This window comes from Heptranchias perlo, chromosome 3 (assembly GCF_035084215.1).
Source record: "Heptranchias perlo isolate sHepPer1 chromosome 3, sHepPer1.hap1, whole genome shotgun sequence".
NCBI classification, from domain to species: Eukaryota; Metazoa; Chordata; class Chondrichthyes; order Hexanchiformes; family Hexanchidae; genus Heptranchias; species Heptranchias perlo.
The window spans coordinates 126,569,788-126,586,104 of record NC_090327.1 but is presented as its reverse complement, the minus strand read 5'-3'; the positions used below and the strand labels follow the sequence as shown (position 1 = coordinate 126,586,104).

The 16,317-nt window shown below is 40.7% G+C and overlaps 1 protein-coding gene across 3 annotated transcripts in view; it reads right to left on the bottom strand.

Moving 5' to 3' along the window:
- Positions 1-16,317, bottom strand: part of nfatc1 (nuclear factor of activated T cells 1) — a 226,922-nt gene that overhangs the window by 85,254 nt on the left and 125,351 nt on the right. For 2 of the 3 annotated variants that reach the window (XM_067981948.1, XM_067981950.1), the window contains exon 9: positions 7,063-7,755. In XM_067981948.1, the coding sequence (XP_067838049.1) occupies positions 7,063-7,755 (693 nt within the window). The remainder of the gene's footprint in view (positions 1-7,062; positions 7,756-16,317) is intronic. The other variant, XM_067981949.1, reaches the window with a different exon arrangement.

Here is a 16,317-nt window from a genome sequence, read left to right as displayed (position 1 = left end):
AATGGCCTTTTACCTGTGGGACGGACGATTTGAATACAAGCTGGATTGATTGAGCTGGCAGAGAGGGAGATATTTGGTCCAAGGATCCTACCTCAACTGGTTATTCTAAACCCAATTGTTAATGGCTGCAAGTCCAGAGGACGAAACCATCTAAAATGCTGCACCAATTGCACTACATTGATTAATCTCATTCAAAGGGCAGGTGTGGAATGTGGAATTGTCACACTGCTACAAGTAGGTTTAAAGCACTGTGGAGCAGAGTACAGGGAGCTTTATTCTGTGTCTACACACTTTCTTTTAAATCAGGGGTCAATTTTAAATGGATGGAACATTGTGGACAGCATATGTCCTGATGTGTGAAACTCCAGAGATATAAATTTACTCTGTCTCCTTTTCCTCTGCAACTTTCTCCCAAAAGTGGAAAGATGTCCATTTGCCAAACAGCGACATCTGAACAGTGCACCATATGCAAGCTTATTTAACAAAATTTGACTGGCAGCAATGTGAAAACTACAAAGAAAAGGTTTACAGCTGGGAAATAACTGAACATTAGCAACAGCAGCCATCAAACAGTGAAGCCAAATGAGACCACATTGCTTTTTTTTGGTAAATTTGAAATAATTTTTAATTATATATACATGTTTTCTTCTTCCAAGGTACATTTAAAAATGAGTAGCAGTCAGAATGGTCAACCCATCAGCTTGCCTGTGCAGGAAAATAAAAAATCCTCACCGTTCAATAACACCCTGCTACCTCAAAGTTTAGGATTTCCTTTTGTTCAGATGCTTGATTGAACTGTAGGTTACTGCTATACTTTTGTGTTGAACGTTGTTCCCAAATAATTTAGAATGTTGTAATGAGTTATAACATTTTTTTAATGTGTATTTCACATCATGGGATAAATGCAATAATCTCATGCTCCCAGTTGGGAAACCATCTTTGAAGGAAGCAAGGCTCGGTGAATTGGTGCTTTGGTGTTGTAGTCCTATCTTTGACCTTCAAGTGTGGCTTTCTGCTGCTAATGCAGGATCGGTGAATTTACCCTTATCTAGACATAATAGAGCCAATAACCTGGTCCAGGCACAGTAGCGGCAGGACTGTTGCTTTTCCGGTGTTGCACGTGCCTGCCTTGAACTGAGGTGGCCTTGCGCTATAATGCAAGATCAGATGCAAGATATTAGTGTGGCAATCCCTGCACATGACGCATTGGGAGCACACAAGGGCCGGGGCAGTAAACTTGGAGAAGCCAAAGGGCTGCCATTCTCCCCAAAGCTTTGCTGCCAATGAAAAGATGGGGAAATGGCAGCAACACATCCCATACAGACCTGCACCAGACATTGTTAGCGGAGATTAAAATTGGGACCGTTGATACTTCACTGGTAAGGGTGGCTAAGGTAGGTGATGAGAAATACTGTTGTATTCACGGGTCTTGATGTACGGCTGTGGGTAATGGAGGAAATGCTTTATTTGGCTCGGGTATTGGCACAAGTGCAGCTTTGGCTGTCTCATAGATTTAAGTGAAAGTGTTGACTATTAGAGCCCGTCTTACTGGTTGAACTCTTGCTGGTTGCCTCGTAAAACACAAGGGTTGGCAAACCCAACTTGGAGGCACTAAACAGAATCTATGGCCAAGTGCAGCACTACAATGGGACTGCATAATTGGCCACAATGTTCCTCATAATGCTAATACTGATAAGCCATAACCGTTAAGAACAGTAGCACAAACTGCACTCAAAGTACCTATAACACCAAGACTGCAACATTCTGTCTGGCACAAATTAGATAGTAAAATTTACCAACACTCCAAAATTTGCCACTATATTTTATAGTAACTAGTCACAGAGCAGGTTTAAATTTTTGGTTTATGATTGAATGAGAATCATGTGTAAATTTAAATGCTAGCTTTGCAACTTTACCAGTGTGAATAACCTGCTTCAGTTCACAGCCATCTCCAATTTACCAAATGCAACATTGTCCTGAAACAGTTATTAACAGTAACAATGCAAAGTTATAATTCATTTACTTTCTCAAATAAGTACAAACGAATGCGTTTGGTTCTGCATGTATTTGTCGTCAACCAGCTTAATACCGCCCCCCCCCCCCCCACCTCCTCCGCAAAGAGAGGTAGCAATCCTGCATGCTATAGGTCAGTAGTTGCATTAGCAGGCTAACCAGTGATTGGTTAGCTCCCCATTACGGTGAAATCTATCCTGCTACAGAATCCAACACAAGCCTCGCACAGACATACATCTTTTCCTGTGGCAAAATTGATGCTATGTTTCACAATAGAGTAGCTGATGAAAATCACTTGGAAGCCATCAGCTTGAAAGATTTTATCTCGACAAAGTAAATCTCTAAAATCACATAATGGAATGTGTGTACTCTTTATGAACCATCAAAATTAATCAGCCGGTGAAAGAAATGAAAAACTGTAGAATTAGCATACTTGGCATATGCAAACCACAATGGGCTAGAACAGATAAGATTAAAATTGAGGAATCAATATTATTCTATTGGCAGAAATATTCACAGACAAGGTGTTGCCCTTCCTTTGTCCAACTGAAGAAACAACAGTGACAGATGGAACCCATTGAGAGAGAGATCCTTCACCCAGAGATTTCAGACTCTCCTTGCAGCAGTGCCTACAGAAGGCAGTAAACAATAATAATGAATATTAAATGATACCTCAATTTCTAAAGTGTATCATAAATAATATTCTAGAATATGTAATATTGGTCACAGATGAATGACAACTAGATAGGCAGATTGATTAAAAATGGGGAGCGTTTAGCACAGTTCTGGGCAATTAGCAACCTACTGGTAGGATGTACACTTTATGCACGTGATGATTTCCTTAAACTGGCACAGAAATCCCAGATGGGCACGATTAATTAATAAAGTTAGATCGCACAGAGATACAGGTACAGGAGGTGACCATTATCTAGTACAATCTCTGTCTCAGTTTCAAATTGCTTGATTTGAATTATCTGTTAATTTGAATCTATGTGAGCCTCCTGTGCTGTTTTAGTTAGATTGCTTTATTTGAATTACTGAATAATTCAATATTTTTCCTTGAAAATATTTTTCTATTTCTCTTAGAAAAAAAAATCACTGAAATAATAGTAGACTGTAATCTGCAAACCTAAAATAAAACTCAGTGCATGCAAATGGAAAGAACGGAACAACTGACAATTGGCTAGTCACCCAGAACTGAGCGGTAGTTTTGCTGTGGAAATACAGAATTGCCTTCAAGTACTGGTTGAACTCAGTAATGTCAAGATGCTTGGGAAAACTTGTCACACAGACAAGTAACACAGCAGAGGAAACTGTTGGTTACAAAACAGGGTCAAAAGAAAAATGGAGCACTTAGAAGCTGGTAGAAGAAAGCAACAAACTAAACATGGAAGCTAAAGAGGCCAGGATCCAGAGAAGAATGGAAATAAAATAAAGCACGTAGAAATAAGGACGTCAAAGAAAGTACAAGAATTTACAAAATAAAACTGGATAGCTGAAAAAAAGTGAAGCAAGTAGCACAAAGAGGGGACTCCAAGATTGCATACAAGATAACAATACTTCTATCAAGTGGAGAAGGACAAAGATCATTCCTTGTAAAAAGGCAAGAATGGGTTGTCTTTGAGTACAAAAGGTGGCAAGATGAAACAATGAACCGAATATGTTCAACAATTTCTGAACAAATCTGAATGGCAAGAAAAACTGAGAACAGTGACAAAACCTGAAGAAATCACCTGGTCTAGAAGAAAGCTCTCAACATGAAGCTACATTTATACAATGCCTTTAATATATCAAAATGTCCCAAGTTTGCTTCACAGTTGGGGGTCATATCTGAACCAGAGTATGAGGGAAATTATGGCAGGAGGCTGAAAACACAGTTGAAGAGGTAAGTATTACAGATGTTTTTGAAGGTGGGAGTAATGTTACAAAGTGGAGAGGTTTGTGCCAGTGTGGGAGCAAGATGACTGAAGGCTATGCCATTGATGGTCGAGAAGGTGGAAGGGGGGGCGCACACATTGTCAGAGTGCAGCTGAAAGAGCACAGGGAACAAGTTGGAATATAGGGCTGGAGAAGGTTACAGAAGTACACAGCAGCAAGGATGTGGTGGGATATGTAAACGAGGATGAGGATTTTGAATCTGATACACAGAGGACTGAGAGCCAGTGGAGGTTGGCAAGGACAGTGGTGATAGGTGAATGGGACCTTGTGAGGGATAGGATGTGGGTAACAGAGTTAATTGGGTGGTAGTTGGAGAGGGCAGATGGATCGAATGTTTGCTTCTTAATGAGTGAGGGGATTATACAAGTTCTGAAATGAATTGAACAATACCAGAGGAGAGGGAGCAGTTGATAATATCAGCAAGCACCGGCTCAACAAGTGGTCAAGAGAACACTTGGTGGGGCTCATGAAGAGGATGTGTTTGTTGAGGGCAGGTATGGAATTGGGGGAGAAGCTGTAGAGAGTTGTGAGATTAGATGGCTAATAAAACTATGCCAAAAAAAGGGAGACCCATCAGATCGTTACAACAGGCATAGGGTGAATTTATCAGCCCCAGGAAAAGTATTTAGTATCCTGCTGCTGTTTCGTAAAGCTGCAGATAAAATAATGAGTAAACAACAGGCTGAGTTTAAAAGAGGGGTGAAATTAGTCTTGGACGAAATGGGCGATACCAAATTGACAGCCCGCTTCACACTCCACTCAATTTTCAATGGAAACGAAATTCGGGCAGGGTGTTAAATGGGCCGTCGATTTGTTATCGCTCACTTTGCGTTACCGTCCAAGACCAATTTCATCCCCAAAATATCCTGTAATGATCAAATCTTTGTACTCAGTAATATCATAGAGAAAACTATGAATAAACAAGAGGGGGATTTTCTGACTTTGCGCTTCCCAGAAGGGAATCTTGCCCGCCTGGAGCACGTATGGAGAATTCAGGCATGTGCACCCATTAAAGTGAGTGGACAAAAAAAAAATCATGGGCTGCGTGTCTGTGATTTCCCACAAGCACAGCTCCCCTATTGGGAGCACAGGATCACAGAATTAGTCCTGTGATGTTCATGAATAAAAAAAGAGAACAGTAAACTCAAATAAAGGAGAAGACAGCAAACACTTGAAGATCTAGATTTTGTCACTGACTTTGCAGGAACAGGAAATGCAAATAACGTACATCGTTAACAAAACTGCATGTCAGATGAAGGATCTCTCAGAAGAAAGCAAAAACAAAATGACACCTGGGATGGGTGACAAGAATGTCAACATCAAATTTAAAGGAGATACACTATAAAATGTATGCCACATCACCCATCATTGGAGTACAAGATAATCAGCAGTGACAAGATTGGAAGAGAGCCATCAATTGACAAAGCAGCTGGCGTTTTTAAGCAATACTAAACTATCGCTCAAAATTAAGAGTAGGCTATATATAGACAATAGTAATGTCTCAATATGGCACTGACACTTGGTTACATAGGTTACAAAGAAGGAACATGTCATTTTCAACACTAAGCGTCTTTGTTAGATACTTAGGATAAGTTGAACAGATAAAGCGAGAAACAGGATTATCAGGGAAAGAACAAATCGGCTGCCAATAAGTACATTTGTGAAGTAAATGTTCCACAGTCGGAATGCGAGACTCCAGAATACCACACCAAGCCCTGGAATGGGAGCCGAATGGAAAAATGGGAAGCACGGGAGGCCAACAAATATCTCACAATGCACTGTAGAGGAGGACCTTCTGGAAATTAACATCAACTGAGAAGAAGTGCAACTTCTAGTTGAAAACAGGACAGAATGGACGTGGCTGACACTGGTCCTATGTACCTGTGGCTCTACGGGACCCAAAGATCATACTACACATTCAATCAGCTATGAAGCTAGAAATTTAAACAATAACTTGCATTTATATAGCACCGTTAATGTAGCAAAATGTCTCAAGGCGCTTCACAGGAAAGTTATCAAACAAAACTTGACACAGAGCCACATAAGGGGATATTAGGACAAGTAACCAAAGACAAATTGATGCATACAGTGGGGCTGATTTTCACTGCCTCCACTGGGCAGGAATGGGGTGGTTGTGCTCCGAAAATCACGACTTTGAACTTACTGCCCCATTCCCGATCTGCCCGATTCTATGACATGCATAGGAACCCAATGCAATTTTCAGGTACTAACTGTCCTTCAAGGCACTGCTTTAGGTTGCTTCAGAAACAGCACAGGTAATTTTTCAGAACGATTTTTGGGAGGCCAGAAGGAGCACAAAAACCTTCTGGCCAGCTGCTGGTCCTTTCGTGCCATCCCCTCTCCCTCCCCCCTCCCCCACCAGATTCACTCCCCATCCCTTTAAGTCTTGGCTAGTGACTCGGATCACCGCCCACCCCATTGGTGAACTTCCTGTGAGAGTCGGTTCAGCAATCAGAATCAAATGAGTCCTGATCTTCAAAATGGCCCAGACCACTCAGAGGGCCCACCGATCAGCCCCAGTATATACTAGGACAGTTAAGTCCCTGCATCATTAGATTTTCAGTACAAGGTCAAACAGCTATGGATAGAGAAGATCGACGCGAAACGCATATCAAATATGATATGGTATCCTACTTATCTCTCTCTGATTGAAGCTGGAAGGTAAATGCATCCAAATGTCTGTAACTAATGCTCAGTATGTGATTTGGTAGTCACACAGTAACCAAGGACCACCGAAGAGGAACACACAACCAATTGGTTTCAACAAATAACTATACAGTTGCTTAAAGAATTATATTTAATATAGCAATGTGAAGAAATGAAGGGTTTAGCATGGCCACAGATATTATTGTTACTAATTGCCTTTCTTACTATCAAGACTACTGTTGATACACTTGATTTTAATTTTAATCACTTGCTATGCAAAAGCGAAAGAAAGATTTTGACAAAATAACCCACTGATGTAAATGCAAGGAGCAACCGTTACCAAGGTCATTTATTAGCTCATGTAATAAATATAATGAGTTATGGCAATTTTCAAATTTGAGCCTCATTTCTAATTTTAAAAAATTGTGATAATAATGCACCTACCATCATCGAGATACAATTGGTCCAGTTCTTGGGGCTCTTGCTTCACTGTAACTTGCAAGGGAGTCAAATCCTGACTGTCGTCTTGGTGCATTGGTGGCATCATTGGTTGACTAGACTGAGATCCATTCCTTGGAGGTGTCTGAGCTTGCTGCTGTTGACCCATGGCTGCTGAGTTAATTGGGCTGAAGGGCTGCACGTAAGTGGCCTCTGGGGAGGCGGAAGGGCCTTGAGGAGAAAGAGTGTTGGGATACAGAGTTTGCTGGAAACCATGGGAACAGCTACTGTTCAGCTGCTGACTCATCTGGGGCTGCATCATAACGTGTATTGAATGAGTGGGTGAACTTGGATGCACAACAACAGATCTATGTACTTCTTGAATAGTGGGCACTGTTACTCCAGACTGCTGGTGACCGAGCTGAGCACTGGCTGTGTTGTTGACGCATTTGGTGTAAGTGACAGGTGTAATTTCATGCTGCTTGTGACCTGAAGTAGGGGAAGACGATAACCCAGTGTTCCTCTGCTGACAAGAGGAAAAGCTACTTACAAGGCAGGAACCAGGATCCGGTGTCATCTCGGGTGTCATGACCTGTTGAGAGTAGTAAGACTGGGATACGGGGCTCAACCCTTGATTAAGTGATCCATAGACTAAGGCAGGCTCGTAGTCGTCGGTAGGTTCTGTTTTTATAACAGGAACTGGAAAAAAAAACATACGATAGATATTCAAGTGTGTGTGGGTCTGTGGCTAGGATACTTTGCAAAATAAACATGATTCTCAATAAGTCTCTGTATGTCAGTGGCCTCAGTCTCCCACCCAATAAAAAATGGATGAGTCATGTGCACAAGAAAGTCGCAGCTGTTTCTAATATTGAAAATACTATTTTTTTTGGAATCACCCTCACCACAAATGTACTATATAAACAAAATTTTTAAAGGCCCACATTATAGCAGAGGCCTGAGGTCCAAAGGCTCCACAAGTTAACATTTATTATTTGTATTGAGAATTTTTAAATTCTAACATTAAAAACAGAAATGTTAAAACAAATCCAATAAGACAATTGGCAAAGGTCACTGAACAATCATCTAAAATTATTGCAGGACTACTAATCACATTATTACTGCTACCATGGTGGTAGGAGTCAATGACAAGACACTAACTATTATAATCTGAATCTAGAACGTAATCATTCAGACCTATCTTTAACCTATAATGTCCCTCTGACCTGCCCCCATTTTTTCTTCACAGCTGTTCTGATGCCCTGTGCTCCTCTGTGACTGCTAGTTGTCAGCTGTGTTCAGTTACGAGATCAAAATGATTGAGTAGTGATTGGTTACAAATCACTTTAAAAACCCTTGATAAGTTCAATTAGGCTCAGTTTCAGAACTTCCTGTCACAGCAGCTGCCGCGAGATCAGGAGGATTACAGATATCAAAGATAAATAAGCAATTCTTAATCAAAATGTAAACATTAACTACACAAACATCTAATTTAATGATAACAATGAACTCAAAAGGTGTGTGGTAATTTAGATTTCAGTATTATCAAATCTAATCAACTCCTTTTATGCCTAAAAGCAACCCTGGTGCGTTAAAACCCATAACAGTGCTTTGATATCTACAGATTGTCCTGAATTTACAGTGAAAATAAACCTCAATAAATTACTGGATGGAAAACAGGAATGAAGAATGAACTCATGCGATTTTGGGTTCTTGTTGTTTACTGCTACAAAGTGGTATCAAGAATTTCATGGATTTATTAAATAATGCCACAGGCTTATTGATACATTTTCCCTTCTGCCCTCCACATTGATATGCTGTTGTCGTGTTATCACTGAAACAAAAAAATGTTTCTCTCAGTCTCTGTTCTGACAGATTTATTCTCAGCTACTCTATTGATAATGAAGCAGCCCATGCTGGGCTATAGCAGAATATGGACATCATTCAAGGCTTGGGCTAACAAGTGATGTCTAATGTTTGTTTCACGTAACTGCCAGGTAATTACCTTCTACAACAACAAAAAGCCCAAGTACCTCACCCCTGACCTGCAAGTCATCACCATTGCTGAATCCTTGACCATCAATGTATTGGATGTCACCACTGATCAGGACCTTGACTGCACCAGCCAAAACAACACCATGGTTACAAGGACAGGGCAGAGGCTGGGAATCTGAGAGAGTGGCTCACCTCCTGACTCCTTACACCCTTTCTGTCATCTACAAGGCTCATGTCAAGACTGTGATGGAATACTTTCCACTCACCTGAATGGATGCAGCCCCAACAATCAAGAAGCTCAACACCATCCAGGACAAAGCAGTCTGCTCGATCGGTGCTCCTAATGGACTCAATATGCACCCTGTTTTACCACTGACTCACTGTGGCTACAGTATGTACTATCTGTAGAATACACTGCAGCATTTCACCAAGCTTCCTTTGGCCATACCTCTCAGTCTGTGACCTCTATTACTGCTGGGAACATCAACACCTCCACATCACACACTATCCTGATTTGGACATATATTGAAACATTTTGAAATCTTGAAACATTTGCCTGAGGAAGGAGAAAATCTCCGAAAGCTTGTGAATTTAAAATAAAATTGCTGGACTATAACTTGGTGTTGTAAAATTGTTTACAATGGACATATATTGCCATTCCTTCATAGTCACTGCGTGAAAATCCTAGCATTCCCTGCCTAACTATATCACCACAAGGACGGCAGTGGTTCAAGAAGGTGGCCCATGATTGCCATCTTCTCAAGGCAACTAGGGATGAGCAATAAATGCAGCCTAGCTAGCATCACCTACACAAAAAAAGAATTCTGAGTGTGCGAATGGAGAACCTGCTTTGCAATTTTTCATCACAAATCTTTTCCAAAGTCTGATATCTGGATTCTAAAATAAATGTTGGGACCATCTTTTGGAAACTCCTTTTCTTTTAGAATTTTACTAACGTACTTCTAGTTGCACACTGTTGACTACAGAGCAGAATCTTTCTACTTACAATGGATAAATGTTCGTTTTAACGGGTCCTTGCGGAGAGCTTTGTTAATTATAGTCTTGTGATTTGTACCAATTGAAGTTAATTGTGTTCAGGTGCATTTAGCAATTGGGAACTCTCAGGGTCATTTATAAGAGAGCAAGCTTGGGAAGGGGGGAACTTTAGTTAAGGGGTGCACCTCAGTAAATAAAAGCTTGTGAACAGAAGACTTGGTTCCAGTATTCAATCCTTCACCGCCAGGCTATTCAAATATAACACGCTTCACACACCTGAAGCACAAATTGGGAATCCGGCGTGCGTCCAATTCGTGGATCCACGAATTTCCATCCGTCTTTCAATGGACGGAGCATCAGTACCCCGCAAATTGGATACACGAGCGAATTCACGTTATGCGTCTCCAGTGCATAAAGCTGTGCACGCCAGGACTGCTAACGACAAATATTTACCGCGTAATTATAAATCTTACGTCGAGCGCACATCCACAGTGTCGTGACTTTTAAAAATATCACGCCACAAAGTGTGGCATCTCAAAGTTGTCACACTACTGAAGCATCACACCTCAGAAACATCACAAGTTTGGAAAGCTCAAATAACCATTATCTTAAGTTACCAATCAAATAGTTGATTGCCCAGTTGTGAATGAATCAAAAGCAGTTGCATTCAGTCAACGCGTAACACAAAGTGCAAATGAGGAAAGAGTAACCAGCATGAAGCGGAGCAGTCAAACTGCTGAGATTTTTCTTCCAAACCTATTATTCACAAGCCAGCAAGTCACACTAAAAAAAACTTCTTTCATGTTGCCATTTGAGCAACTGATGATATATCTGTAAATCTAAATTTGCAACATGCTAAACACATTTAAAAATAAATTACTAAACTGGGGCCTGGAGCTGATATTCTGCTAGGTTCCCAATGCTTGAAGTGGGCTTAACTACCAATATGTCGCATACCCCCACCTGTATGCAGCCAGGAACGGTTAGGAGACTTCCATTTTATGCCAGGCAAACTCCCTCTATTGCTGCAAAAAAATTTTTTAAAAAGAAAGCTAAGAGTTCATGCAACCTGTCTTGCTGCACTGTGGTAATTGTATTACCAGGCAGTGTTTAGTCTACTGGCAGGCAGTGTTTAGCCTACTAATATGGATTTTGCTTGGGGGCATCTTTTGGGACACTGGGTAGAACTGTAATGGAGATGGTTTGGAACGGAATGTGTGACTGCACTGAATAAAGCACTTTTTTGTACCGCTCTGGAGAGTTATCACAGTTTGTTTCAAAGTTAACAATTACCAGAAGGAAACCTTTCACATGCTCAAGCTCTTTGTATTTACTTATTTCAGCAAGGACCGTACTACAATCGAGCCCCCTTACCACACAGACCTATCCCAGGTTACAGACTTTGCCCATAATGCAGGTAATCTACAGCAATAATAAATACCGGTAAATCTGTACCCCATCGACAATATCTATGTCATATATTAAAAGTCTTGGATCTGCACAAACTTCCTGTTACGCGGGCACATGCTTCGTGTAATGTCACACTTTTGGAGTCATACTTTGTTAGATTGGTTTAAAGTCAGACAAATTAGAACTCAGAACCGAAGAGGTAGGGAACATACGAACCAAAAGACAGGAAAGTGACATGAAAACTACCAGTGAGAAACTACCACGGACTTATGAAAACAACCAATCCTAAATGCCCAGTTAAGAGAATTTATTAATAAAAGAAAGAAGTTGAACCAATCAAATCACTCAAAACACTTTTCAAAAGAGGGGAGGCGAGCAAGAGGCTGGGGGAGGCGAGCGAGAGGCACTCTTGCTCCTCTCGGCTCCACATTCAAACAAGTATTTTCTTTTTAAAATGTACCTTTTTGGTGGCGGGCTCCAGCAGTCCCTTTAAGGACCATTGGTTAGGCTGTATGTAGACCTGGTTATCCTTAACGTACCAGACCTGGCGCCAGCTGCATTCAGAGCAGCCCAATTTCAGGAAGGAGTCCAGAAACAGGCGTCAAGGCAACCCCCGCCCCACCCCATTTCCATTTACTAAGAACCTGACGCCCGGGGCGCCTATATTTCAGCCTCTACTAAAATGGTTCGCAGCGCACTCCCAACGTGGAATGTGCGTGCACAGACCGCCCAGCATACTGGATGCTTAGGCGCCTGTCTTACAACTGTAAAACAAGTGTGGCGTAAACGTATTTCTAGGCCCATATTTCTGTCCAGAGGTGTGACTCTGTTAGCTGATTGATATCCTTCAAAATATATGGAGGAAAACAGTGAGGCCCTAGACCTAATTCCCAATGGCACCTGACCAGGAATTAAAAATAAATAAAAGTCTGTGCACGAGCTGCTGCAAATTACAATTAAACTCCGCCACTATTACTGCAAATATGTTGAGTCAATCCCTTCGTCTTCATTTTATGATCATCATTAAATAATTTTGGCCTAGCAGTGTCAGGCTGCTGCAGTAGGGCAGCCAACTTGTTCAACATCCGTTTAAATAACAGAAATAAACAAAAGTTTGCGGCACAGATCCTTCAAATCATTATTAAACATCCCCCCACACACTTTTACTTCAAATTCATTGAGTTAACTCTTTTTGCTGAGCACCGATCTTGATTTTATAAAAACAGCTGAATAATTTTGGCCCAGCCTCATGAGGCTGTTGCACGATGGATTCCAATCCCTTATGCTCCCCCCCAATAATAATAGAATTAAATAAAAACTTGTGTCAGAGCTGCTGCAAATAATGATTAACCCCACCCCAAATCACTTTAAATCTAGAGTTAATTCTTTTGGCGAGATGTCTCTTGATAAATATAATTTATTATTTCTGTCCTGACTGAATTCTCTGCTGATTTAAGGAATGATGTCATCACATCGTGGAGGTGTATTAAGGGGAGATGATTTTAACCTCTTGATTCCCGTGTGCAGCATCACAGGAGACTCACTAATACTATATAATAAATACTTCCAAAAAAAGCCCAATAATAATATTAGATAAATACAAATAGCACATAATATCATTAGTGTTGATTAATAACATAGCCATAGCTACATTCTCAGCTCTACTCCTGTTCCCTCTTTATCCCAGTGCTAGGTTTTAGCTTCCTGCTTTTTCTCCACCCAAGTCCTGGCCCTCAGCATCTCCAGGTAACTCCAACAAGATGACACACACCAAGCCGTCCACTCCTATACAGAGACATGATCATTTTTATAACTATTACAGGTTAGGAGTCTAAACTCTGGCTCCTGGTTTCTCTGATGGTTGAGATGAAAAAGAGAGCATGAAACATGGAGGGGAGAGAGAGAGAGAGAGAGAGAGAGGGAGAGAGGTGGAGAATGCAGACGAGAGATGTACAGAGTACCAAACATACAGAAAGAAAAAAACACACAGAATGAGAGAGTTAAAGAGGGACAGAAACCAGGTGTAATGCTTACAAGAGATGGAACAGAGGCTTACACAAAGGGAGAACGAGAACGAGAGAGTCAGAGGCAAACCCAGACAACAATGAAAGAACGTCTAAGAGGGAGGGGAAGAGAAGACAAAAATAAAGGGAGCTGCAAAAAGAATTGGATAGTGGGAGATCCGGTAGCGACAGGACAGGAAGAGAGAGTTAATATTTTCTCAAATTTTTGTTAATGAGCAAAGCCACAGATCAACTGTATTACATACCAATACACTGTGTTTATTGGTGTAACACTACCGTTATCATAAAACGATGTATACTCTGACATATCATAAACAATGTCAGGGGAGAGTTGTTAGTACTTTAATCATTTCATTGTTCACAAACTTGATTTATTTCCGCAAATGCAGTGCAGAAAATGACCAAAGCTGTGTGAAAAACAGTGGAAAACTAGGTAATGTGCAGAATCATGGGCTACACGCATTGTGACACTACTTATTTTTTAGATATGTCTCTTAGTAGCTGTTTAATGTGACTTATTTGAACTTTTCATAGCATCTTAATAGTCTGCAAGTGAAACTATATAGAATGAAAAATAGCTTGACTTTATACCAAGTAGTCCAAAATATTCAACTGAAGTTAACAAGACAGGCATTGACAGTTGAACAGAACTACGCCTTAGACAAAATAAACACTAATGGTCTAGGAGCAATACTATAACTTCACATAATTATGAACTAAATTGCTTTCGAACTTTAAAGTTTAGTTATAGTGACAGATTCTAAATACAGATCAAACTTTGCTGTGTGCTTAGAAATCTGAAGCTGCTGAAGCTGTTTATATTCTCCATAGATGAAATGCCTGCCAACCAGTCATGAGATCAGTACGAATGAAAGCTTTCGGAAGGTCAAAGTTGTACAGTAATTTTACTTGATCTTTGTCGCTGTGCAGCACAAGGTGGGTTTTGAAATAAAGACTTGTATTTACATAGTGCCTTTAATGACCTCAGTATGTCCCAAAGTGCTTTGTAGCCAATGAAGTACTTTTGAAGTGTGGTCACCCATGTAATGCAGGAAACACTGCAGCAAAATTGCACATAGCAAGCTCCCACAAACAGCAGTGAAATAAATGACCAGATCATCTGTTTTAGGTGTTGGTTGAGGGTTAAATGTTGGCCAGGACACCAGGAGAACTCCCCTGCTCCACTTCAAATAGTGCTGTGGGATCTATTACATCCACCCAAGAGAGCAGACGGGGCCTCAGTTTAACATCTCATCCAAAAGACGGCACCTCAGACAGTGCAATACTCCCTCAGTACTGCACGGAAGTGCCAGCCTAGATTATTTGGTCAAGTCTCTGGAGTGGGGTTTGAACCCATGACCTTCTGAAAAAAAGGCAAGAGTGTTACGACTAAGCCATGGCTGAAATCTTTTGCAAATATTTTTTTCAACTAGCACTCATTATTTCATCCAATATTTTTCTTCATTAATTACCAAACAACACATCTTTTAAAGGCAAAAATTATGTTCCCAATAAATTGAAAATCAAAAATCAGCAGATAAAATTAAACCTGCACTGAATTACAGAAATATTTGCAGTACCATTGGATCTCCCATGCCATTGCTTCCGGATGGTCTGGAATTCAGTTGCGACATTTAGCTGCTAAATAGAGCTTTGTTTAATCGGACCTGTTCCTTTAAGCCCATTGCTCAAGCATTCCCTGTAGGGATGTGATCTACATAGGCAAGTGTAAGAAATTGTAGTTGCTTGTTAACTGCTGAGGTCAGTTAGAAGAGAGTTGTAGGTGCTTGTAAATTTCTGCTCCAGGTCAAAAAGACCTAACAATAAATGGCCCGCTTTCTTTTTAAAAACAAAGTGTGACACTTTGAAGAGCTTTTTATTGACACAAAATATGGCATCTGGTGTGTTCAACATGTGCTAGTATTGGTGCTCCAAGTTAAAATACATTAGGAAACTTATTCAATTATTTTATTAAAAAATTTGTTATGCTGTCCGAAGCAACAGTCTGTCTCTTATTACCTTCACCTTCCAATAAGCTTACTGAAAAGGATGCACAGCCACTTTAATTTTTAAAAATGTTGTAAGAACATAAGAAATTGGAGCAGGAGTAGGCCATATGGCCCCTCGAGCCTGCTCTGCCATTCAATCAGATCATGGCTGATCTTCGACCTCAACTCTACTTTCCCGCCCGACCCCCATATCCTTTGATTCTCAGAATCCAAAAATCTATCTATCTCAGCCTTGAACATACTCAACGACTGAGCATCCACAGCCCTCTGGGGCAGAGGATTCCAAAGATTTATAACCCTCTGAGTGAAGAAATTACTCCTCATCTCAGTCCTAAATGGCCAACCCCTTTTCTTCAGACTATGCCCTCTAGTTCTAGACTCTCCAGCCAGGGGGAACAACCTCTCAGCATCTACCCTGTCAAGCCCCCTCAGGATCTTATATGTTTCAATGAGATCACCTCTCATTCTTCTAAACTCTAGAAAATATAGGCCCATTCTACTCAATTTCTCCTCATAGGACAACCCTCTCATCCCAGGAATCAATCTAGTGAACCTTCGATACACTGCCTCTAAGGCAAGTATATCCTTCCTTAGGCAAGAAGACTAAAACTGTACACAGTACTCCAGGTGTGGTCTCACCAAAGCCCTGTACAATTGCAGCAAGACTTCCTTACTCTTGTACTCCAACCCCCTTGCATTAAAGCCAACATACCATTTGCCTTCTTAATTGATTGCTCTATCTGCATGTTAACTTTGTGCTTCTTGAACCAGGACACCCAAATCCCTCTGAACACCAACATTTAATCGTTTCTCACCATTTAAAAAAG